General features: G+C 35.5%; 1 protein-coding gene across 9 annotated transcripts in view; it reads right to left on the bottom strand.

Annotated features, from left to right (window-relative positions):
- Positions 1-25473, bottom strand: part of LOC131425853 (integrin alpha-PS2) — a 167662-nt gene that overhangs the window by 41320 nt on the left and 100869 nt on the right. For all 9 annotated transcript variants that reach the window (XM_058588085.1, XM_058588084.1, XM_058588090.1 and 6 more), the window contains one exon: positions 7717-7846. In XM_058588085.1, the coding sequence (XP_058444068.1) occupies positions 7717-7846 (130 nt within the window). The remainder of the gene's footprint in view (positions 1-7716; positions 7847-25473) is intronic.

Genomic DNA, 25473 nt, shown 5'->3' with positions numbered 1-25473 from the left:
GATGAAGTGTGTTTAAAATTAGCCCAAATTTTTCTAAATTTGGCTCAAAACTCTTTCAATTTTAGGTTATGTTAATTGATGACTGACTTCGAATACACCGTTTTCGAAAGTACCAGAAATTGGGGTAAAAAATTCAAACAGAACTCACTTCATTTTCTGAGAGATGGCTCAAATGAACGATCTTATGGTAACATATTTATCAGGATCAGACTTCCGGTTCTGGAACCACAGGGTGAAGGGTATTTAAATTTTATAGTAATTTATACCATACAAAAGAACGTATTTGTAATTAATCAACAAATACTTTGTTTTGCATGGTATAAATTACAATAAAATGCAGGCCCTACGAATCGACGTCGGCTATTGTTACCGGTTCCAAAACAGAAATCTCCTCATTTTCTCAGAGATGGATTTGCAGATTTGGGATTTGCAGAAAGATCCTGTGGTCCCATAGGCTGCTATTGAATTTCAGCCGGATTCGACATCCTGTTCCGGAATTACAGGGAAAAAGTCAATGTAAAATAAGAATTTTTTCCTAAATTAAGTTCAAAAATGTTTCAATTTGGTAATGGAACCTGCTGGTCAAACGAACCAATGTTGACTATAATGATTTCCAGTTCCAGGTTCCGGAGATAGTGATCAAAAACTCCAAAACGAACTCACTCCGTTTCAAAAAAAAGATAATTCAACCGATTTTCATAAAATTAGGCTCAAATTTTCATAAAACTAGGCTCAAATGGTAACGTATGCTGATCAGAGCTTAAAATTATCGTAAATTTTCATAGAATGAATCCTATCCAACAGCTTAGTATTCATGTTTTATCTGCCCCATTGGTAAATGATGGCATACAAAACGAAGACTATCACTGCAACAAAAGAGAATATCAATGCCAATTTCATTCGTTTCCTACGAAAAGACGAAACAAACATAACGTTTTCAGAGAGAATTGATCGAATTTCAATTTGCATCCTTTCTTCGATATAATGAAAATCTGTGAAGTTTGGCTATAAAGAGTGTCTAAGATGTGATAAATCAAATTAATTACTATGCAAAACCACGTTGGAAACCAAAACTACTATAAATACAAGTATCAACAGGTGAAATTCATTGTTTAACATTCTCTGTCATTAACATTTCTCGAAGGTCCGGTTAAGTATCGACATTGCACAGTATACTGAAGATCGAGATTGACTGGAAGAGCAAACGAAGGAAAGAACACAATTTCGAACATGGCACCAAAAATTGTCATATGGATTTACGGTGTTTGAATTGTGGTAAATCGCATTCGAAACACGTTTGTCCAATGAATGAAACCACTGATAAATTTTCATGTTCAAATTGCGATGGAAATCATAAATCCAATTAGTTGAAATGTCCTGTCAGGGAAAAAATTTTAAACGCTCGTTCGCTTAGACAACAAGTCAAATCAACGACCTTAAATTTACAGAACATACCTGAAAATCAGAAAACCGTTACAAATGCCACGCCTAATTCTTCTAAGGCACTTATTTCTTCTAATTCAAAACAAAAAACAGATACGCCTGCCAATTCCTCTTCTAACGAAAGCAATTTATTGACAGGTAGATCGACCTCGTCATCATCTTCTTCTAATGTCAGTTATGCTAGTATAACAGGTAGAAATCTACCACTTAATTCTTCTAATGTAAATAATCAAAACACAGGCCCGCCTCGCAGTTAATCTTCTAACGAAAACAATTTATTAATAGGTAGATCGGCCATATTATCTTCTTCTAATGGCAGTTCTAATGACAGTCTACCTACCAATATTTCTTCAATGCCATTCGCTTCTTTAAATGAAGTCGATTTAGGCGATATAACTGAAAATAAAATGATCTACCTACAAGATCAACTTTTTCAAATGATCATCCGAATGAATTCGACTTCATCACTTTTTGAAGCATTTCAAATCGGATGGCAATTTGCAAATAATATTATAATGAATTTAAATTAACAGTGATGTTAAATAATTATTTGAATATTTTAAATTGGAATGCTCGATCTTTGAAATCGAGTGAAGATGAATTTTATATTTTTCTCAAAGTTCACCAAATCCATATTGCCATTGTGACAGAAACTTTTCTTAAACCAAATGTCAAATTGAAAAGTAATCCACATTATGTGGTTCATCGATTTGACAGGTTTACTGGAATGGATGGTGGAGTTGCCATTTTTGTCCAACGACAAATTAAACATTGAATTTTACCTTCTTTCAATACTAAAGTTATTGAAAGCTTGGGAATCGAAGTTGAAACCATTCATGGAATTTATTTCATCGCTGGAGCATATTTGCCATTCCAATGCACCGGCGAACAATTGAATTTCTTTAAAGGTGAAACTCACAAGATATCAATCGAAATTTTTCATAATAGGGGACTTAAATGCTAAGCATGTCCAGTGGAATTGTAGGCAAAATAACAGTTATAGTAAAATACTTTTTTTACAGTTCTTTATCTCAGTAATCCAACTTGTTTCTTTTCCGTGGAAAACCCCTCTGTAATGGACTTGATTCAAACAGATCAAAGTCACATTTGTAGTGAACCAATAACACATGCTGACTTTGACTCAGATCATCTTCCAGTAACATTCAGACTTTCCAACGAAGTTATAATTAATCCAATTAGTTCTATATTCAACTATCATAGAGCTAATTGGTTGGATTACAGATCTCACATTGAAAATCATGTGGATCATGAAACTATTTTAGAAAATTCTACGGACATCGACATAACAATTGATAATTTGAATCACTACATTATCGAAGCTAGAAATCTTTCAGTTCCCAAAGTTCAAACTAAATTAAATTCTCCTATCATCGATGACAATCTTCAACTTATCATTCGGTTGAAGAATGTTCGTCGACGACAATATCAACGTTCTCGTGATCCTGCTATGAAAAGCATAGTTAAGGATTTACAAAAAGAAATTAAACATAGATTTACTCTTTTGCGAAATGAAAATTTCGCTAAAGAAGTTGAACAAATTAAACCATATTCTAAACCTTTCTGGAAACTTTCTAAGGTTCTTAAGAAACCTCAGAAACCAATTCCTGCTCTCAAGGAAGGAAATCAAATACTTCTTACAAATGGCGAAAAAGATCAAAAACTTGCTCAGCAGCTCGAGAGTGTACACAATTTTAATTTGAACGTTGTGAGTCCTATTGAAAATGAAGTCTCACTGAAATATGAGCATATTTCAACCCAAGTGTTATCACACGATGACATTATTGAGACGAATTTTGATGAAATTAAATCAATTATTAGGAAACTTAAAAACATGAAGGCTCCTGGTAATTATGGAATTTTTAATATTCTTATTAAAAATCTTCCCGATGTTGCCTTGAGACTCCTGGTTAAAATTTTCAACAAGTATTTTTCATTAGCTTACTTCCCAAAAAGATGGAAAAACGCTAAAGTAATTCCTATCCTCAAACCTGGTAAAACCCAGCAGAAACATCAAGTTATCGACCAATTAGCTTACTTTCTTCTATCAGTAAACTTTTTGAAAAAAATATCTTGTTGAGAATGATGTCTCATATAAATGAGAATTCAATTTTTTTACCAGAGCAGTTTGGATTTCGTCATGAACATTCAACTACTCATCAACTTGTCAGAGTAACGAACATGATAAAAGCAAATAAATCTTTTGGGTTATCAACTGAAGTTGCTTTTCTAGACATAGAAAAAGCATTCGACAGTGTTTGGCACATAGGTTTAATAGCAAAAATGTCTGATTTCCAGTTTCCTATTTATTTGATCAAAATGATTCAAAATTATTTAACTGATCGTACTCTTCAGGTTAGCTATCAGAATTGTAAATCTGAATTGCTACCCGTACGAGCCGGTGTTCCGCAGGGTTCGAGCGTAGCTCCAATCTTGTATAATATTTTCTCTTCTGATCAGTCGCCTACAAAGAAGTTTAAATATTTTCAGTGATTATCTGTCAAAATGGAAAATTAAACCAAATGCAACAAAAACGCAATTAATTATGTTTCCTCATAAGCCAAGAGCTTCTTTTCTTAAACCAAACAATAATCACATTCTCAAATTGAATGGCTTGGAATTGACATGGTCTGATCAAGCTAAATACTTAGGTTTAACGTATGACAAAAAACTGACTTTCAAGGATCACATTGCAGGAATCCAGGCAAAGTGTAATACATATATTAAATGTTTATATCCTCTTATAAACAGAAATTCTAAGCGCTGTCGAAAAAACAAATTGTTAATTTATAAACAAATTTTCAGACCAGCCATGCTTTATGCAGTACCAATTTGGTCAAGTTGTTGTTCCACCAGGAAGAAAACGCTTCAAAGGATTCAGAATAAAATTCTGAAAATGATTTTGAAGCGTCCTCCCTGTTTTAGTACAAATGAGTTACACAGACTCGCAAATATAGAACCATTAAATGTAATGTCACATAATAATATAAGTCGATTCCGACAAAAATCGATTCAATCTCCAATTGAATCGATTCGCTCTCTGTATTAGTTAGTAAGTTAGTAAGGGCTCCCCTCATTTGTAAGGACGTCACCTTAAAAACCTGATTTAGCCACTAAAATCACTACGATTTTTTCATATTTCTGCTTAATTCGCCTTGCTCCGCATTTGGAATTGATTCTCATTCCTTGGAAATTAAAATAATGTTCAAAAAATCAGCTAAAAACACTTCTGGTATGTTCACTGCTCCTAATTCCATCTAAAAGGATTTTTATTCATCCTATCGTTGGTCCTTTATTCATCCTATTAATTAGTAATGGCGACAGCAATCAAAACAAAACATTGCACTATTACACTCTCACTCACTCTCGTTTTCGTTACCTTTCGTTTTAAATTCAAAATTTTACTGTACAGTTAATTTGGTAAACTTAACAACAAAACAAAAAAGGAATTGTTTTTATTTAGGCATTAGCCCTTCTAAAAACAAAATGCAGAACCAGAGATGCCATTTATACAGATTTATCTGTATTGTATAGATTTTTGCGTTGATTTAAGTCAGAGTGCAGATTTTATACAGATTTCCTAACTGTAATACAGATTCATAAAAAGTGAGAAGCAAAAAAATAGACTTTTGTCTGTGAGTATCTATTACTTTTTGATTGCGGTAATTCTTTGAAAGTTCATTAATCAACGGACAAATCGCATTTTAAAATGGGAATCTTCGCAGATATGAAGAATCATCTTTTAACATCATTTTATTAGTGAAAACCACCCATCTGACACCGGTATGTGAGCACCAGCCATTTGAAAATACGTACACAGATTACGTTAAGCCCCTCGCGTTTCGAGCCCCAAACACTGCGTTGTTTTGATACTCATCGCCACACTCAAATTGTGAAAATTATCTCCACTTGATGTCTCAAAATGTATTTTAGGTAAACCGACAAGTTATTGTGAGAGAGTCGACCCAAAATTCACTAATTTTCGTGCACTAAACAAGGTAAACGCATAAAACTAATGTATTACTGTTTGTTTGTTTACGTTACAAACAGCTGATTTTGAAGTTCCGATTTTGATCTCATCAAGATGGCGTCGTGACAGGGGGCCGGTGAAAACAGATAGAGCAGATATAGACTTTTTATGCAAAGTAATACATATTTTCTATGAAAATATCTGGCATCTCTGTGCACAGCCGATGAAACACACACACATAACAGCGTTACGTTGACATATAGCGGAAAAAAACCAGTGCTGCTGGATTTGCCACAATGGTTATTTCATTAGGTTTTAACACGCTCTCTCTGGTAATATTCGAAGCCGAAATATTTTTTTTTGAAATGTAAATATTAATAATATAATTAAACTAATGTCACGGATACCAAAAAAATACTTATCGATGATAATTTGAAGAAGAAAAGCAATTTTGTTTTGAAACATTATGAGAAAACCTGGCAACTTTGCGAAACCAAATGAGATGAAAACAAAGCGCAATCAAGTGACCTAAGTGAAAAATTTTCATCTCATATTTTTGAAAACTTTTATTGCTTTTTGGGTAGTTTTCGAAGTTTTTAATCGTTAATTGAACAAGTGGCAAGAGAACACTACTAATTATGAAGTCATCCAGCATTCAATAGTAGTGTAATTGTAAATGTTCAGAAACATGACGAATTGTAAATCTTGAGACAAAAATGTGTCCTAAATCGAAAAGTGAGTTTGTTTTAAATGAAAAAAAAAACGATCGTCGCAGAATTTAAAACCATTTCTTCCAATGGAAAAGTGTGACAATAGCTTAAATATTCATTTTTAAACATTTCACAGTTTGGTTCAGGTACGTTGTAAGATATCATTCATGTTCAAAGTAATGAGGTGAAGAGATGAGATGGAAATAGGAGCTCAGATGAAATAGGGAGCCCTTACCCTATATAAGTTCCTTTTCCCCATTACAGAATACAAGTAGGCTTACAATTTTCCATACACAAAAATCACAGAATGGCGGAAGCAAATGAATTGCTAACGAACGGATTGGTTGAAGAAGTTGTATTTCATTGCCTAAAAGTTCAGACTTAACCGAAGGGTTCAATTTCCTTCGAATAGCGTATTTATTATTCGATCTATTTCATTATTCATTGCATCCCAATTCTATCTATTTCATTATTATTAGATGTAATTGACTTGAATGTTCCAGCTATGGTCGTTTAAGGGTCATTGCACTTCATAATGCAATTTCGTTGTTTTCCACCTAATCATGCGCTCGCCGACGTTAGAAGGAAAAGTTGAGCTCCCACCAAAGATTGTATCTTCCCGGACGACTGTTTCCACTCCGGGTTGCCGGGTGCCTAGCTCTAGCAACGTATAAAAAATGTCTTTACCGTGTGCTCTGATTTTCGTACCATAAATCTACCGGATACTCCAAAGTGGCGATACATACGAATGGATACGAATGCGATGAAATCTTTCTCGTTCAACTAAAATGATCATGTTTCGGATGAAAGCTGCACCACGGCATCAGCTCGGCTGGAACAAAAAGCCAGCCGGCACGGGTGTTGTAGGAAGGAACCCGAAGCGAAGAAACGCACAACACCTCCGGAGTGATATACGGGTGAGATCCGTCTCCTATATTTGATGATGTTTAATCTTCCCTTCACACGAGCAAACCGAATCAGCGGGTATCTCATGCGCTTTGCCCAGGTTGCATGTTTATGATTCCTGCTAACTGGGAATTAATGTGCGTCGAGGTTGGCTGCACCGTTTTCCTCCGAAGAACCAGGCTCCTTCACCAAGGGAGGGCATGCTGTGAGATTACAAGATTACAATAACGGCGGTGCTAAGTGGAGGAAAAAAAGTACTCGGCTACCGGGCATAAGAATCGTCATTCCACACGATAAGCGCCGAACCGTTCCGTTGAACCTTTGCGGTACCGGGATTCGTTTTGAATGTTTTCATTTTTTATGCATCGGACCGCTAGCTGCAGCATCCTCTGGTCTGTCTGTCTGTCTGTCTGTCTGGTTTATGCTAGTCGCACTTTAAACGCATAACATAAATACAAGATTTTTCGAGTACCCGGCTCCGATAGTGGGCAAGTTCACGGTGAGTTAGTTGATGGCATAGAGACTGATAGTCTACCGGTGAACCGGATGTTTAATTTATGTGTGTTTTGGAATGCCGAAGGAGTTGGAAAGGTTTTATATAATCACGTGGGTTCTTTGGGCAATCAAATGGAATGGAAAAGTTTTGTTGCGCTACACTTGTATACTTACTCGTTCGACAAGGTGAATATTCGTCGAATTGCTGCATATTATTCCGGGCGATGTAGCAAGTCCCGACTGGCTCCACTCGTTCCACCTTCCGGGGTTGCAACTGATGAAACACGTACCGCGGGGCGCAAGCCTGAAAATGAAGAGGATAAACAAGAAACGGCTCGGATCAGAGATTTTATTTTTACGGCTTAAAGCAAATTTGTACGAAAATTGAAAAATGTCGGTTGGTTGACACAGTGCAATCGCTGTGTCCTACAAATCACAACACGATGGCACGCGGATAAATGCATGATATCTGCGCTTGCCGTGAAAAAGGGAGATCTCTTCGGGAAGAGATATTCCAGGCAGCAACTGACCAGATAAAAACTGACCGTTTTCAAATAAGGCAACCGGTATCGAACGGTATCATCGGGACCCACACACAACCGGATAAATATTTGTGGCTACTGGTGAAGCGGAAGGTGGTGAAGCGGGAAACCGTCAGGGCACAGAGAAGTCGTGTCCAAAACCTAAAGGTCTTGCAACATCCTTCTGGCTAAACCGCATCACACAAGTCCCGAGAAGAACCCAACGGCAAGAGTAGCAAAGCAAAAAAAAAAAAAAGAACTGCAAACGGCAAGCCCTAAATGGTCAAAACAATGCGATTTTATTGTTGTTTTCGCTATATCACTCTCCGGCGGCACTTGACTTGACCATATTGAACGACTTCGTATAGTTGGCTTGATTTGGCGAACGAACGAGGAACGAGCGACGACGGGGGGGTGGTCAGACTGAATCGTGTTGGTGGAAGAAAGTTTAATGTTCCTAATGGGAAATGTCGAACTATCGTCAGCATGATGCAAGTCACGATGGAGGTGTTATAAAATAAACACAACGATTAATCTTTTTTTGAAATATCGAATACATTCAGCCCAATCGCGGACAGGTTTTGAAACTGAGTAGAACTTTTATTTTATGCGTCAAATTAGTCTTTTTTGACGTATGTTGTTTTAAGCTTATTTTCATAAAATAAGTAATAATCCGACCGATTCACAGATGGGTGGCCAGAAATAGGTCATCTCATTTGTAAGGACGTTACCTTAAAAACTGGATCTAGCCTCTAAAATCACTGATTTTTTCATACAACAGCTAAAAACACTTATGATATGTTCACTACTCTGCTTCTAATTTCATCTCAAGGAATTTTTATTCATCCTATCGTTGGTCCTTTATGCTTATGACAGACATGTGATATCGGAATCACTGTACGCCATGAAATCACATGTCTGTCACCCTGAATCACGGTGGTATCACGCGAGCATCATGATACAACGGTGATTTCCGTACTACGGCCATTTATCGTTGTACTGCGCAAAATCACATCACTGTCTACTGCTACCAGCGCCATTGGCGAGAGATGATGAACTCACGAAACAATATTTCCTTCTTCTGAGTATCGAACAATAAACAACCTTCGTTTTATTTTGAGAAAAATTTCTGTAAAATACTAACAAGCAACATAAAACTTATATACTTTATCAACGTTGTAGCATATTTTCAAAAAGCAGTCAAACCAAGAAATCTTCATGAATTTGGTGAGGTTTTGAAATACAAATAAGGAAAACATTACATCCATATTTGTACATAAAATCAGCACTAACAAGTAATTGTTTTCTATTCAATAACAAGTAAAATTATTATTGAAATGAATTTAAAAACATAATGATTTATATTTTGAATGTACATATGGTAATTCCATTCACCATATTGGTACTATATATTCACTTCTGGAAACGAATGCCGTTGGATAGAAAGAAAACTTGTTTTTAAATTGTTTATAAAGAGTCTTATTTTGGGTATGAATAGAGAACAGCGAATTGGTAAAATTGGTAAATTGAAGCAGAACACGTAGCAAGTAACATATTCAATTTAATAAATACTTGTAGTAGTTTTCAGTGTTACTTCATAAATATAGCATAACAACTTTAAATTCCTAATAATTGCAAAAGTCGGCATGTTTTACAAACAAACCTTTTTGGTAGAAATCAGCTTCGTTGCGTGACAAATAGTGCTAGTGTTCCGAAAATTAGTTCTAAAAGGGATCAGGGTAATTTCGCCGAAAGCCGTTTCGCCGAAAGCCATTTCGCCGAAAGGGTTATTTCGCCGAATGACATTTCGCCGAATGCCATTTCGCCGAATCCTGAAAACGTCTTGAAATCGTAATTAGAATTTATTTAAATTAAAGACAAATTTAAATTTAAATTAAATTGTAGTTCCCAAGAAAACTTATTGACTATTAGCTACTAAGCATCAAAGCAATTGCATAGGTGTATCTACCAGGCAAATGTAGGTGGTATTTTCCGTTTGTTAAAAGAAAATGAAAATATATCTAATCCGGCTACGCCACATCGTTTTGGTTCATATGCTGTCCGACTTCGCTACCTTTCGTTCGGTCTTAACTAAAGCAAAGAAACCTAGTTTTGAGTAGACCGGGCAAACGAGGCGGTTTCAGGTTTGTATGCAAGAGGCCGCCGCTTCCGAAACGACTTTCGGCGAAATGGCTTTCGGCGATATGACCCGCTCCCCACTCACACATAAAACTAGTTTAATAATTCAAAGAAACATTGATTATATCTGGCATAAATCAGACACATCCGAACACACTTCACACCGCAAAAATTTTTGATTTCTATATTCTCGATCATCGGAGCTGGGAAATCAAGCTAAGTTTTGAGTTGTTTTATTTCACTGTATATTCATTATGTGCGCAAAACATGTCTGTCACCTCATCGTTGTACGCGTACAGCGTTGTACAGAAATCATTGTACGGAAATCACATGTCTGTCAGCGGTATTACTCATCCTATTGAAGAATCCAACCAACTCTTTTGCGATCGCTGCGCTGCTCCAGTGGCGAGCTTTGAACTAAGCAATGGTGATAATTTTCAGATTTTGCTTGAAGATTCGAACAAAATGCCGGGTTTTTATTTTTTTTTCTTATGAATCGAATACTGACATACAAAAACGTCTTAAAAATTTGGTAAAAAAATCGATCATCAATGATTCAGTAACTCTCCGTGGTATGTTTGATTGATATTTATGGAGAAATCGTAAGATGAAATATCAAATGCGAAGAAGTGAGGTTGGGTACTGTTTTCATATCTAAAAAAATCATTGTTTTTATGGTTGAATTTTGAGATTAATTGATAAATTATGATCAAAACCTGTATTATTAGTCTATTTACTCATGATTTATCATCTAAATCAAATCTTTATGTGAACTGAAAATTTCAATTTTCATCCGAGATTCTCAATTGTAAAAGACATTTTTAAATCATTAGATGACATATTTGTAAGGTTTTGCCATCTGCATTTGTTCAAACTCAAGTAAATTGAATAATTCGTCCAAAATTTTTCAAAATACATGGGATATGTCAAAACAATCACCATAACGCTATCACGTGGTGATCACTCTGATTGGATTTTTCAATTAATTAGCAATGGCGACAGCAATCAAAACAAAACATTGCACTATTCCACTCTCAGGCTCAAATTATCAGAATTCTTCTTAAAAAGGGCCTAATGCCAACTATAAGACAACACACGATATTTTTAGAAATAGTTTGCGTCGTTTTCGTTACCTTTCGTTTAAATTTTGAAATTTTACTGTGCAGTTAATTTGGTAAATTTTAAAAAATAAACAAAAAAAGGAATTGTTACTATCTAGGCATTAGCCCTAATAAAAAAAAGTGCAGAGCCAGAGATGCCATTTATACAGATTTATCTGTATTCTATAGATTTTTGCGTTCGTATACTGATGTAAATCAGAGTACAGATGTCATACAGAATTCTTAAATTTAATACAGATTTGTGCAGGTTCATGAAGAGTGAGAATGAAAAGAATCACATGTAAAAAAGGTAATCTGCTGTGCAGATATTTGATGCTGAACACTGACAAATGCAAAATTTTAAACTGAATACAATTGAATACAAAAAATTTCAAACCGATTTGAATTATATATCAATATATCAATAACAATAATGATGAAACAAAATTTCCTTGTTGAATATTTTATTGAGTACAGCAATGACTTACAGAGATATGAAGAATTATCTTTTTACATCATATTGTTATGGAAATTTCATTTTATTAATGAAGACAGATAGAGCAGATATAGACTTTTCATGCAAAGCAATACATATTTTCTATGAAAATATCTGGCATATCTGTGCACAGCCGATGAAACACACACATACACTTAAAAGCGTTATGTTGACACATAGCGGAAAGAAACCAGTGCTACTAGATTGGTCACAATGGTTATTTCATTAGTATTTAACACGCTCTTTATGGTAATATTCGCAGCCGAAACAGTTTTATTGAAATATAAATATCAATATGAATAAACTAATGTCACGGATACAAAAAAAATACTTATTGATAATATTTTGAAGAAAAAAAAAATAATTTTTTGGTAATATTATAAGTAAACTTGGCAACTTTGCGAAACCAAATAAGATAAAAACAAAGCGCAATCAAGTGAACTAAGTGCAAAACTGTCATCTAATATTTTTGAAGACTTTTATTGCTGGTCGGGTAATTTTTGAAGTTTTTAATCGTTAATTAAACAAGTAGCAAGCGAACATTATTAATTATGAAGTCATCCAGCATTCAATAGTATTGCAATTGTGTGAAATAGTGATCATGTTTTGAGACGAATCGATTAGTAGATATTCAGAAACATGACGAACTGTAAATCTTGAGACAATTTAGGAGAAAAGCAGTCCTGGCATTACATTCCTTTTGTGGAATTTGGCCTTTCTGTTTCAACAGACTTCGCAGCCGATTCTTAGTGTACAGAATCATTGCATGGCTAGTACTATGGATCCTACTGGCTCGAACATACGACAGCTGGCTTGTAAGACCAGCGCCCTATGCATTGAACCACCAACCAGGGCCGGTGAAACATGTTAAGCCCAAATAGGTAGTTTTTCGATTTTTTTTTCGTTATTAGTTATTTTTAATTTTCGTTATTAATTACCATGAAAGTTTGAAGCGTTTTCAGTATTTTGTTTTAAAACGAAATTGCACATTTAAGGATTAAATACGCCATGAAACTACTGTGGGGTTATTCGAACTGTTGACATCGGACTTCCCAACTAGATTCAAAATCACTGCCAATATTTGTTTTTAGTATTAGGGCAGTGGCCTTGTCTTGTTCCGTATAAACTTATTTGTGTGTGCGAATTTTCGAAATTAATTCTTTGAGAATTTTAGTTACTCTGATCGTTAAGTTCGTTGGGGCTGGTGATGGAAGATTCTGAATTCGCGCATGTCATCCTGCTGATTTTCGATCAAAATATGTCTCGTGCGAAGCGAACGGCGCATAAAACAAATTCATAAACAGTCCAGTCGCTGATGTGCATAACACATTGCTCAAAAAGTCCAAAGACTGACCCAAATGTCAAACTTACCTCATTTTTCGAAAGAACCAACTTTCAGATGTCAAATTTTCACCTTGATCTCACCGTGGCGTTATTTGTTCACTTATGAAATAATGGAAATAACGAGTTCTGTATGCTGATAATGCAACGGTTTGAGAGGTGTTACTCGGATCCATTGAAAATAAAGATTTGTTTGTATTCTGATTTCAAACGGGACCAAATGATGCAATCGTCAGAAAAAGTCAAGCAAGTTTTGATAATCGCGATGAATGAGCGCAAAATTGAAGTTCGTAAAATTAAATATGCTGAAATGGTTAGGACATTAACTGGAAGCGCTTTTATGATCTTACGCGAAAATCTGGGCATATAAAAGGTTGTTTCCAATCGAACAAAAGCAACAACGCATTAACGACCAAGAGCTGTTTGGCACTGTTAAGTCGCAATATAAAGGATTTCTTTCGTTTGTATGAAACAGTAAACGAAACTTGGATCCACCATTTTTTTCCGGAGTCATATTAGCATTCATACGGAGAAAGTCGTCCGAAAATGTAACAGGTAGTTGGAAAATAAAAAACATTGACTATATTGAAAAAGAAAGCACCATCTAAAGTGATTATTACATTGAATTATTGATGCGTTTGTAATGCGACATCGAAAAAAACATTTTTAACCAAGACAATGCTCCGTGCCACAAGTCAATGAAAATAATGGCCAAATTGAACGGATTGGTCCTCGTTCTGTTTCCTCACCCACCATATTCTCAATAACCTAGCCCCCAGCGTCTACTTGTCCTACGAAGGCCCGGCGGGTGGCCCGCATACTGGTCATCGACTGGAGTGGTCTTCCGTGGGCGGTGATGGTGATGTTACGGAAGAGGAACGTACTCATTGAAGAGCAGAAATCTTATGAAAACCGTGGAAATCCTGATAAATGTTTTGGGAAAGAAGAAAAATTAGACATGGTTACACATTGAAGTTTGAATCACCAATTATCTAAAATATATAGATTTATCTACTCGAATCGTTGCGTAAAAATATATTCAAGCAGTATGTGTAATGATATCGAAAATCAGTTGAAAAATAATTGAGATGTAAATGCTCAAACCACTGTTTGTACAGTTTTATTTTCTGTATTTTGAACTTGCACCTCGGTATAGCAAACAAGGACGTAGCCCTACGTCAAAAGATTTTGAGTAATTTTATTTTTTTTATCGGTACTTTCCAATACACCAGTGATTCATTGATCAAATGCTTAAGCTCGTCTCCTCTGGTTGGAAAAAAGTAAAAGTTAGGTTACAAAAAGATTTCTGCTTACTCAAATGATCCTTGTCACATCTTACCATTCTGCTGTATATCTTCACACCACGGTTAGAAGAGAGTTAGCAAATTTTCAACTCCTTTGTTTCATTCATGTATCGGTTTCATCAGAACTATTTCTCGTTGATTGGAGACGAAAGTTAGAAAACGAAAATGAATTAAATATTTAAAAAATGTGAAATACTTTCATTTTGCTAATGAATTTCAAAGGTGGAGTTGAATTTCCGCTTTGTGAAAGTATTTCGTTCAATCTATTTTCAAATAGACGAGAAAGCATCAGAAAATTATCGTTCCTCAAAATAATTCAAACCCTCGATTATTCTCTATGAGTCTAAGTCCTTCCAGGAATATTTTCTCTATCATCTCTTAATTAGTTGCTGCGATTATTTAAAAAAAACGTGATATGTTGGTCCGAGGAATAGTTTTTCCTTCTTAGAGTCTTTGATACTACCAAAGTTATAGCATTGAAACCAAATTTCGAATAGTAGTATAAAACTCTGATTAGAAATGATCGGGTTTAAAGAAACCAGTCGCCAGCTAAATGCACGCAATCTTTGGAAAGGTTAATAAATATTAAAAATTGGTGCACATCAAACGCATCATTTATGAGATCTATATAAATTATACTATGGAATTTTCAAATTTTCGGAACAACAACAAAATTAGAATACACAGTTCTAAATACAATTGAAGAAAGTCTTATTTGGTTTTGACGAGTTTAGAATTTTGTCTTGAAAACTTGGCCATTTCTTTACCTTCAAATCAGAATCGGTATAAAACATGGAGATCGGTATAAGTTTTAACTAGTTGTCAGTATTGAGCACAAAAATCTATACAGGTATCGATTAATCGGTATATCTGGCAACGTTGCATTTGTTCCGAACCTAGGGATGTCGGATTTTTCGAATCACGCAATTATTTAATAATTGAGTATAATTTTCAAGCTACTCGATTGAAATTTACTCGATTATCTGTGTTATAAATCAATTACTCGAATAATGATTCAATTATTGTTATTGAGATTTTCAAATTACTCGATTAGTCTAAAAACTAAATATTAGTTTCAAACTAATCTATTAAATGTTACTCGATTATTCAGGTTTGTTATGTAACGCCTCTTCGAATGTGTCCACCTTTATTCAATACAATGTTCGAAAAGTTATACCTTATTCGATAACATGTATTTTATGTGTATTGATCGAAAAGTCGATCAATACAAAACATAAAGCCATCAATAAACAGAGGCAGGTCCTCTTTTAGTGTAGAACCTTCATCAAGTTAATCTCGTAGTGATATTATCCGAAACTCCAGTTAGGGACAGTAAAGTCAGCTAGGACAATGAACTAATAAAAAGTAAGAATTTTTCAAGGTTATTAATCGATCGATATTACGACATCCCTATCCGTACCTAATAACTATGACAGTTCCAAAAAAAAGAAACAACATACCTAAAGTTACAGGTTCCCAAAATCGTTTGTTCGTTAAATAAGGATTACGACAAATTGTGACCGTGCCGTAGTATTCTAACGGTCAGTGAAACGTGACACCACGTGGTGGTGGTGTGTGTTTAGTCAGATTTGTGCCGGTTTCGGAGATTCACATTTCAACATACCGCGAGCCGCCTGTCGCTTGCTGCAGAATATTCAGACAGGAACCAAAGTGCTAAAAGGTGTCGAAAAAGTTAATGGGTCATACAATTTATCATTCTTCGCAGTGTTCGGCCGGTGTTCCATTTTCTACGGTCGGACGAAAGCGCCACGCCATTTGCTGCTTCGTCAGGAACCCCATTATCATGTCACTGATTGGCTGCCTATTTCCGTGCTTTTACCTTTTCCGACCGTGTACGAAGGCGATAGCAAAGTAATACAATATCCGCAGCCACTATCATTGTAGCATTTTTTACGATATTGGCGATGTTTATCGTATCGCACATTGTCTGGTTAATGGCGAAGAATGATTCCGAAGAACGCGATGTTCGTATGGTGGAAAATTTAGTAGTTACGTTGAAAAGTAAATGGCACCCACATCAGTTGCAAGCATAGTTTGATGTGAGAATAATCGAAGTGACTAGCTATTCACGGTCAACATATTACTTCCTATTCGATGGACTTTAACTGCCATATTTAGTCGAAACACGTTGAACTTAAACTCAATGTCAACTTAATAACAACTCCTAAACTTTTGAACTCTTGCTCGCTCAGGTTTTATTAACCTTACCCAAGCGTGATATTAGTTTTTTTTACCGCAACAGCTAATCTCAGTCATTTTGACAGTTCAGTAGAATTGTTCAACTCCTCCTGATGTAACTTGATTCCACATACGGCAAAGTTAATGTAAATCGCTATACTGAACTGTCAAAGATGAATCAGAGTTCATTGGTGACGCCACGATAAAAAATCCAGTTTGGTTTTTAACACCCATTTCTGATAATATAATGGTACTGTTTAAATGCAGCCCTAAGACAAGACCTGACAGCTGGGGGGGCTGCTTTTGTTCCAAAATGGACCAGTTTCTGATTGGCTGATTTTGATGTTGCTACCCGCACATTGTGAAAAGAAAAAACTTTTGCAGGGTATGCGAGCAATGATGCCAAGTATAAAGAAAATCAGAAAACAAGTTTATTAAAATGTATGATTTTAACTCATCAAAAAAAATTTCAGCATATAGTGGCAGAACTGTGTAATTAAAATCAGCATCAAGTCGTTTTTCTTTTTAGTGAGTTAAAGTGTAACCAAAAAAGATTTGTTAAATTAGTGTAAACTCGAAAGTGTGTTTAGTCTTGCGAGAAGAATGAACTGTTGTGTTCCACACTGTGGTCATACTAAGCATTTCTATCCAAACTAAACTTTTTCCGGTTTCCAAAAGATCCGGTTATATGTCAACAATGGATTCGATTACGCGTTCAACATGAGATATTTCGTGTTTTGTCATCAAAGCTCAAATAATTGTTTTAAGCATTAATAAATAATAAAAAAATGCATTCACCAAAACATTTTTCATGTTTATTTCAAATCAAAAGCCAAAATAAATTTAATAAATATTTCATTCTTAGCATAAAGTTATTAAAAACTCTGTAAATATGGCTGCACTGTAGCCGAATCGTTGGTATTTATTCCACAGGGCGAAAATGACGAGAAGGATGGATGATTCGGAAAGAAGAATAAGAAGCCAGATGCCAGGTCTTGTCTTAGATGCAGCCAAGGCAACTTGGATCAACAAAAGTACAACCTCATGTCGTTTTCGCTTGAGAAAACTGAAACTGACTCAGTGTAGTTTCATCAAACAAACAGCTTTCCAGAGAGTGTGAGAAAATCCGATATAAGAGTCAGGTTCGAAACTGACTCGATTTTCAGTTTAATGGCGTTAAAAACTAGGTTCGAAAATGGCTTCAAACAAACGGTTCGACCGCAGTTAGGGTGGAAACTGGGATAAGTTTGGCATCAAGAAAGAACGACATAACTGTTTAGGTTTTGCACGAACATGACATAACCTCACAAAAATGAACAGAATGAACTTTTTTTGACAGTCGACGTGTACTTGTTTACAGTTTAAAAGTTCATCAGAAGTTCATCGTTCGAATGTTAAAATTGCAAGTCGCCTCACACTCTACAAATTTATACATATATCGCTCCTTGATGCTGGAAACACATACAAGGCAATATTTTTAGTTATTTTCACTGTGGAATACGTTTTTAACAGGCACTTTTTCGTCATTTTTTTTTCAATTTGCATCCGCAAAACAAAAAAGTACACGGCAACTGTCAAAGATGAATTTGATTCATCGGCAGTTCATTTGTGTCGTCATCGTGCAAAACCTAATTAGGTTTTACACGAGCATGACATAACCTCACAAAAAGAAGAGAATATACTTTTTTTGACAGTCGCCGGTAGTTTGTTTACAGTTTAAAAGTTCATCAAAGGTTCATCGTTTGAATTTAAAAAATTGCAAGTCGCCTCATACTAAACAGATTTGTACAAATATCTCTCCTTGATGCTGGAAACGCATACAGGGCAATCTGTTTTAGATCTTATCACTGTGGAACACAGGCACCTTTTCGTCATTTTTCAATTTTTGATTTGCTGTCGCAAAGTAAAACAAACCACCGGTAGCTGTCAGAGATGATCTTGATTCATTGGCAGTTCATTTGTGCCGTCATCGTGTAAAACCTAATTAGGTTTTACTAGGTTTTTTACCGTCACTGCTAACCTCAATCGGATGAACACATTTTGACAATTCAGCAGTACTGTTTACAAACAGAAATTTCTTTTGTTTGTTTATTGACAAATTGGATCAGACCATTTACGGTCCGTATCGCCTAAATAAAGTTTTAAAACATTTGTTCACGATTGAATACGGTTCGTTTTTGATATTTATTAAATAAAAGTAACTAGTTGCAAAATGTAAAGATAATTGTTTTAGATGTGCTGTTCGATTTTTGTTTAAGCTTGTTTGTAAATAGTACCGCTGAACTGTCAAGGATGAATACTTGTTCATTTGTGTCGTCACGATAAAAAACCTAACAGAAAGACAACACAAATGAACTCGTGATGAATAAAGTGTCATACGATTATGACATAACCATACATGCATCAGTGGTTCGTACACATTCATTTCGATTTGAATGCGTATAATGGAGTACTCGAGTGGACCACTGATAGCTGTCAAACATGGATTTCATTCTTCTCGAGTTCATTCATTACGTCATCTAATGAAATCTATTTCCAATACCTGGAATAAGTAACGAGACATTAAACTTCGAAAATCGATTGGGCACACTAAAAAGTACACTGAAAATAAGTTGAAAGCATTTCAAAAATTAAAAACCTGTTTTAATACACCTAGTTGTGTAATGATACCTTTCTTACATCAATCATACTATCATATTTAAAACTATGGTTTTCTTCAAAATAATTTTCTTCGATTCTTGAAGGAACAAACAGAATCGCTTTGTTTGGCCATCTACTGATAATTACAGTTGATTGGAGTAATTTGATGTCGATTTAGAAATTTTTTTAGGTGTTTTGTTTCGCTTCTTCGAGTGATGGTATAAAATTTTTAACACACTTTACCCTATAATTCCGAAATCGGAAGTCGAATCCAGAAGTTTTGTATAAAATCATAAGACCATTCATTTGAATCTAAGTTTGTAAAAATTGGTCACGCCGTCTCTGAGAAAAATTAGTACGCATATTTTATTTTTTTTGGGACATTTTACACCATAACTTCGGAACCGAAAATACTATCCTAACAATAATCAGAAATTTTGTATGGAATCACAAAACCTTTCATTTGAATCTTAGTTTGTTGAAATCGGTTCATCCATATCCGAGAAAAGTTTGTGCACTTATTTTAGCAATTTTTCGTCCATTTTACCCCATATTTCCGGAACCGTAATTCGGATTCCAAACAATATTCAGGAATTTTGTATGGGACAACAAGATTAAAATTCAATTTAATTTTAATCTAAGTTTGTGAATTTGATTGAAGTTAGTGCAAATGAACGTTACATACACACATACACACAGATATTTTGCTGTTTACAGCATTTGAAAACGAATTCCATGTCCAGTCGACGAAACCGTACACCACAGTAGCTTCAAACTCGTGATCGTATCGTATTCTTTCGTGTCCTCACTAAATTTATTTCGTTTTTTGCGATCCAAGTTTCGCGATTCAATAATTACGAAAATCAATTATTTTTACTTGTTACCTATATCAGATTCTGTAGCTAGAAACTATTGAACGATTGTTGCGAAGATGGTCTGGGTGGATTGCACACTGTTATCATCATGTTTCCTTTTGATAAGACTTCTAACTCACACTGAACATCTCAACGTTCACAGATAAGAATAAAAGACAAGGAGGAGAAGAGTTAGTTGATGTCATCTTTCTAGAAGGACGGGGACTCATCATTCTCTTCCACGGGCTCCGCAGAGTAAAAGATATGATAAGGTACTCCCCTAAGCTAGCAATACGACCGAATGTACCAAGAATGACATGTTGGTTTGCTCCAACATTTGGTGCACTTCAACCAAAAATGAATTTAAAATTGGAATACTCCATTCCCGTCAAATCGAAAAATTTAATCTCTATGATAATTTTCTGTTATCATATTAAATTGACACTCAGAAGATAGATTATGATCAAGAGATTTCACGAGCCACTCTGATTGACATTAGCATAGATATTATAATTCTCCTGTCGAACCACGCGTCGAAGAATAAATAAAAAAGGCGGGTAGGTAATGTCACAGACATAACTGGAGGACGTAAATACGAATAAAATTTACATGCTTTTTTCACACTTCCAAATATCGATTATCGTTCGTATTGGTTGATTGTATGAATTTTGCAACTTTTACTGCTTCGAGTTCAAAAATTCAGATTTAGAGTTCAGATCATAAATTTAGTTCCAGCTGAGACACTAAATTTAGTTCCAAAATTTAATCAAGATACTTATTCCAAAACTCTAGCCAAACAATCGCGAATAAGGATTTAGTTCCGGGATCCAATCCATATGAGGTTTTATACCTCGTAGGTCTGTTTTTGCTGCTGTTGGTGGAAGGTCCTTACCACGATGTCCAGTTCCAAACAGGCAACCAAGCGAAATCAGGTTTCCTCATTGTTTGCAAAAGATTAAGTACACTTAGTTTTATAGTTATTTGTGATTACACAATTGAAAATTTAAACGTAAATTGCTGATCATATTTCTGATGGCATGGAGAAATGATTACGTCGTTGTGTTTAGTACTACTCGAGATATTCACGATTAAGTTCTTCCATAGGGCGTATTTTGAAAAGGCGCCCCACAGCTAAGTAAGACGTATTCACGTTAATACAACAGTGTTTTTTGTAGATTTACATAGTGAAAAAATTTCGCATAAAGACTGTCCCAGAAAGTATGAACGCAACCAAAAACCGCTGCCATTTCGCAATGGTTCAGAATCTGTCATTTTTTAATGGATGCGTCCTGTTGTTTACACTCTTCTCTAACCACTTGTGCAGTTGTTTATTCGTTTTCATTAGTTTGTTTCGAAATGCGTGGACTTTCAGCAGAACAACGTCGAAAAATTGTGTACAAATGGTGCACAGAACGCGGACTGTCACTGAGAAAGAGAGCAAAAATGGAAGGAGTAAGTGAAAAAGCCGTGCAAAATGCAACCAGGAAGTTCGGTGAGGATAACACCTTTGAGGATAAACCGAAAACGGGTCGAAAAAAAGGTCCTGCTAACCCTCAGTTGGATAAACGTATACTGAAGGCGTTCGAGCAAAAGAAGGAGGTTTCAGTTCGAGATGTGGCCAAAAAAGTGGGCACTTCGAAGTCAAATGTTCTTCGTGCTAAAGAACGTTTGAATCTTCGAACCTATAAGAAACAGAAACGACCAAAACGTAGTCCGAAACAAGAAGCATCAAACAGACGAAATCTACGTGAAACTCGATTACAAATCCTTGCCGGGACCACAATATTATACGGTGCGAGAAGGGTAAGTGTTAAACCAGTCCGAGATATCGATGGAAGTCGAAAAAATTGGTAAGAAATCTATGGTCTGGCAAGTAATTTGTAGCTGCGGTGAGATTTCGAAACCCTTCATCACCACTGCTTCAATGAACAGCGAAATATACAACAAGGAATGTTTACAAAAACGACTTCTACCCATGATTCGAAGCCACAAGGATCCTGTTGTCTTCTGGCTAGATCTTGCTTCTTGCCACTACTCGTAATCAACGGTAGAATGGTATACTGCCAAAAATGTCACTTTCGTCCCAAAAGACATGAATCTACCAAATTGCCCACAACTTCGACCAATTGAGGAATTTTGGGCATTAACGAAGGCACATCTTAGGAAACATGTCTCGGCAGCCGAAACCATTCAACAGTTTGAAAAAGATAGGAAAAAAGTGTCAAAACTTGTCGCCAAGAAGTCTGTACGGAATTCAATGAGGAACGTTCGCAAGAAGATGCGCCAGCTAGTCTACAATGGCTAAGTAGCAAATGTTGAGAATGATATTCTATTGTTGTAGTCTAATATTATCAGTATATCGAATAAAATTTGAATATCTAACACTTGTGAATTATTTCTTTATGTAGGACAAATATACGACTCACTGACGTTACATCTGCTCTTTATTCACACACAAGGCTGTTTCTAGTGCTACATTCTCCATTTCTTATTCGGATTACTTGAAAACAAATTTAAACTTCAATCACAGCTGTCACGATGTAAATAAACATTATCGATATTCATCGTTCACTTAACCTTCAATTTTCAATAACCACCGAGCAGAGTGGATTGAGAAAGGGCCGCCGCAATGTCAACCACCTTACTTTCGCAGCAAAAATAAAATTAAACTATTCATTGTTACATACCTGATATCTTTGCATCCAAGCCGACCGACAGCGCGAGGTGCGATTTTTTTTCTCGGATCAGCCTTGGTGCAAAATTTTGATTGCCATTAAAAGGCCTTTCGGCCTAGTTACGCCCGTTGCCGGTGAAAGTTGTTGACGAAATGCAGCTAATTACTGTCAAGGGCAGCTCGAAATGATAATCGCTGCAACTCGTTGTAGTTTCAGACTTCAGATTTATGACTGGGTAATCCGATCACCCTTCGTGACAGGTGAATAAAACTCAGTCGTAACGACCAAACGATTACCACCACCGTCCTTCCGTTGCCGAAGCGCCATGAAGATAGGACTGTTTCTTTTTTTTTCTTTTCGAAGAATGAATTAGCTTTGCCGTATCACTGGGGCAGCTTTCGGAAGCCACACCTTTATGGAAAAAATCGAATCTCATCACAGACATATGTAGGTATCTATCGGTTTTGTTACGGTCTTCGTCCCAGCTACTGCTATTCCGAGTTCAGTAAGTCAAGCAATGAACTCAAACTGGGACACATATGATATCGATTTCCATCATTCGCAGCCCAGCAACAAATGGCCAGTCGCACCTTAGTGCCCGACGATGATAAATTAGCTGACTGAAAATTTAATTCCCATCTTTACGGCCGACCGTGAGATTGATCGAGTGGCACGGACTTGATTACATTCCCCGAGGGGGGCTTTTCTTGTGGACGAACACTTTAATTTGCGTACATAAACGGAGTGATCTCCGTGGTCAAATAGGTCCAGAGCTTGATGGAACTGTAACTTTCGGGTCCGGTGGTACACAGATAAAAATATTTTGTGAAATTACATCTATTTTCATGCACATATTTGGAGCAGGTAATTAAAGATAAAATTACTTTACAATTCTGTACGTTTCAATATAATTTAATCGCAAAATAAGCGTTAATTGAAAGATACAGCTATATTCATTGAAAATTCAATGCAGTTCAATTTAGTTTTGCATCGATAAAGGTTTTCAATCAAAATTTCGATTCAACTCATGTCTATTCCATGTTACTATTGATTTACATCTCGTGTAAATTTCATTATTTCTTTCTGTGTAGGCACCACTGGTACCCTATCGAGTTGAGTGTAAAACTGGAATGATCTTTATTTGTATGTATGTCAAAGAATTAATTTTGCTAATTTCGACAAATTGGTTGACAAAAGTAGTTCCCTGCCTCCGTTTAACCTTCATAATCGAATTATCGTTGGCATTCTAACCGTATCAGTACTCGGTGGTCGGTAGTATATAAAACGGGAGTGGTTCGTAATGAAAATTGTCACTATTGGACGAATCATTATTATAGATGAAGTCCATTACACTTCTTTCTGCTGTGGAGTAAGGGAGAACTAGCTAATAGGTGCGTACAGAAAGACCACAACCGACTAATTACTCGTAGACAAACTATTAATTAAACGTTACTGCAGATTACACTAGTTTTACTAGCAGCTGTTTATTAACTAGTTGATTTGTTAATAGTAGTTTTATGAAGTTTACTGTCAGTTTAATTTATGAGTACCACATTCATTTTCAAATTGGAACCAATGATATATTGTATGCTTTGAAAATGAAATAACATTAATGGGCATATATATATATCCATAAAAGTAACGAATCGTAACTCGTTTACCGCATGAATCTAATCCTTATAACGGTTTTTAATATTCATAATTTCCACAAAATAACTCATATGATTGGCAAAACCCTTAATTGAGGAAACAATCGTATGCAACGCTTGCTAGCTTCTTCAACTTAACGTATATCGAGTGAAACGTTTCGTCAAATGGAATATTTTTTCATATTAGGCACGGGTATAGCGTGATGGGTAAGTCGATGCCTTTCAAGCAACCCGCCTGGGTTCGATTCCCAACCCCGTACATAGGGGTCAGAAAGTTTTTCTAGCCCGAAGGGGCAAATGACATTAAGTTTAAAACCTCTATAATCGAAACAAAAAAACTATTTTAAAGAAAATTTTTAATACGATTTTTAACTTATGTGTTTTTTATGAAGTGCGCAACTAGAAACAAAGACTTGAGTGTATTTTGATTCGAAATTTTCACTAGTTTTCGGGAAGTTACCCATACAATACTTTGTTGGAGGATATGTCATTCTCGGGAAAGAGTCATTCCGCTGAAAGCCATTTAGCCGAAGGACATTTAGCCGAATGGGTCATTTAATCGAAAAAGTAATTTCACCGAAAGAATAATTTTACCGATCGTATTTTTCATTCGTTTCTCTTTCTACCGAAGTTCAGTTTACCCTCTCAGCAGGCCGTTCTATTTTGTTGGTCTTTGGGCGCTTGTTGAACGACATATTGCACGTAATATTCGTTAAAGTTGCTGGAACGGTTTGTTGTTGTTTTTTTTTTGTTTTTTTTAATAACTATTTATTGGAATATGAGTTAAAATTAAATTATTAAGATTTAAATTGGGTGTTCAGCCACAAGTGGTGACTGTTTAGCCCTATTATATATATATATATATATATATATATATATATATATATATATATATATATATATATATATATATATATATATATATATATATATATATATATATATATATATATATATATATATATATATATATATATATATGATTTGGTTATTACCATGAGGACATTATTTGC

This window comes from Malaya genurostris, chromosome 1 (assembly GCF_030247185.1).
Source record: "Malaya genurostris strain Urasoe2022 chromosome 1, Malgen_1.1, whole genome shotgun sequence".
NCBI lineage: Eukaryota > Metazoa > Arthropoda > Insecta > Diptera > Culicidae > Malaya > Malaya genurostris.
Note: the sequence above shows the minus strand (reverse complement) of the source record. Positions and strands in the feature narration are given on the sequence as shown.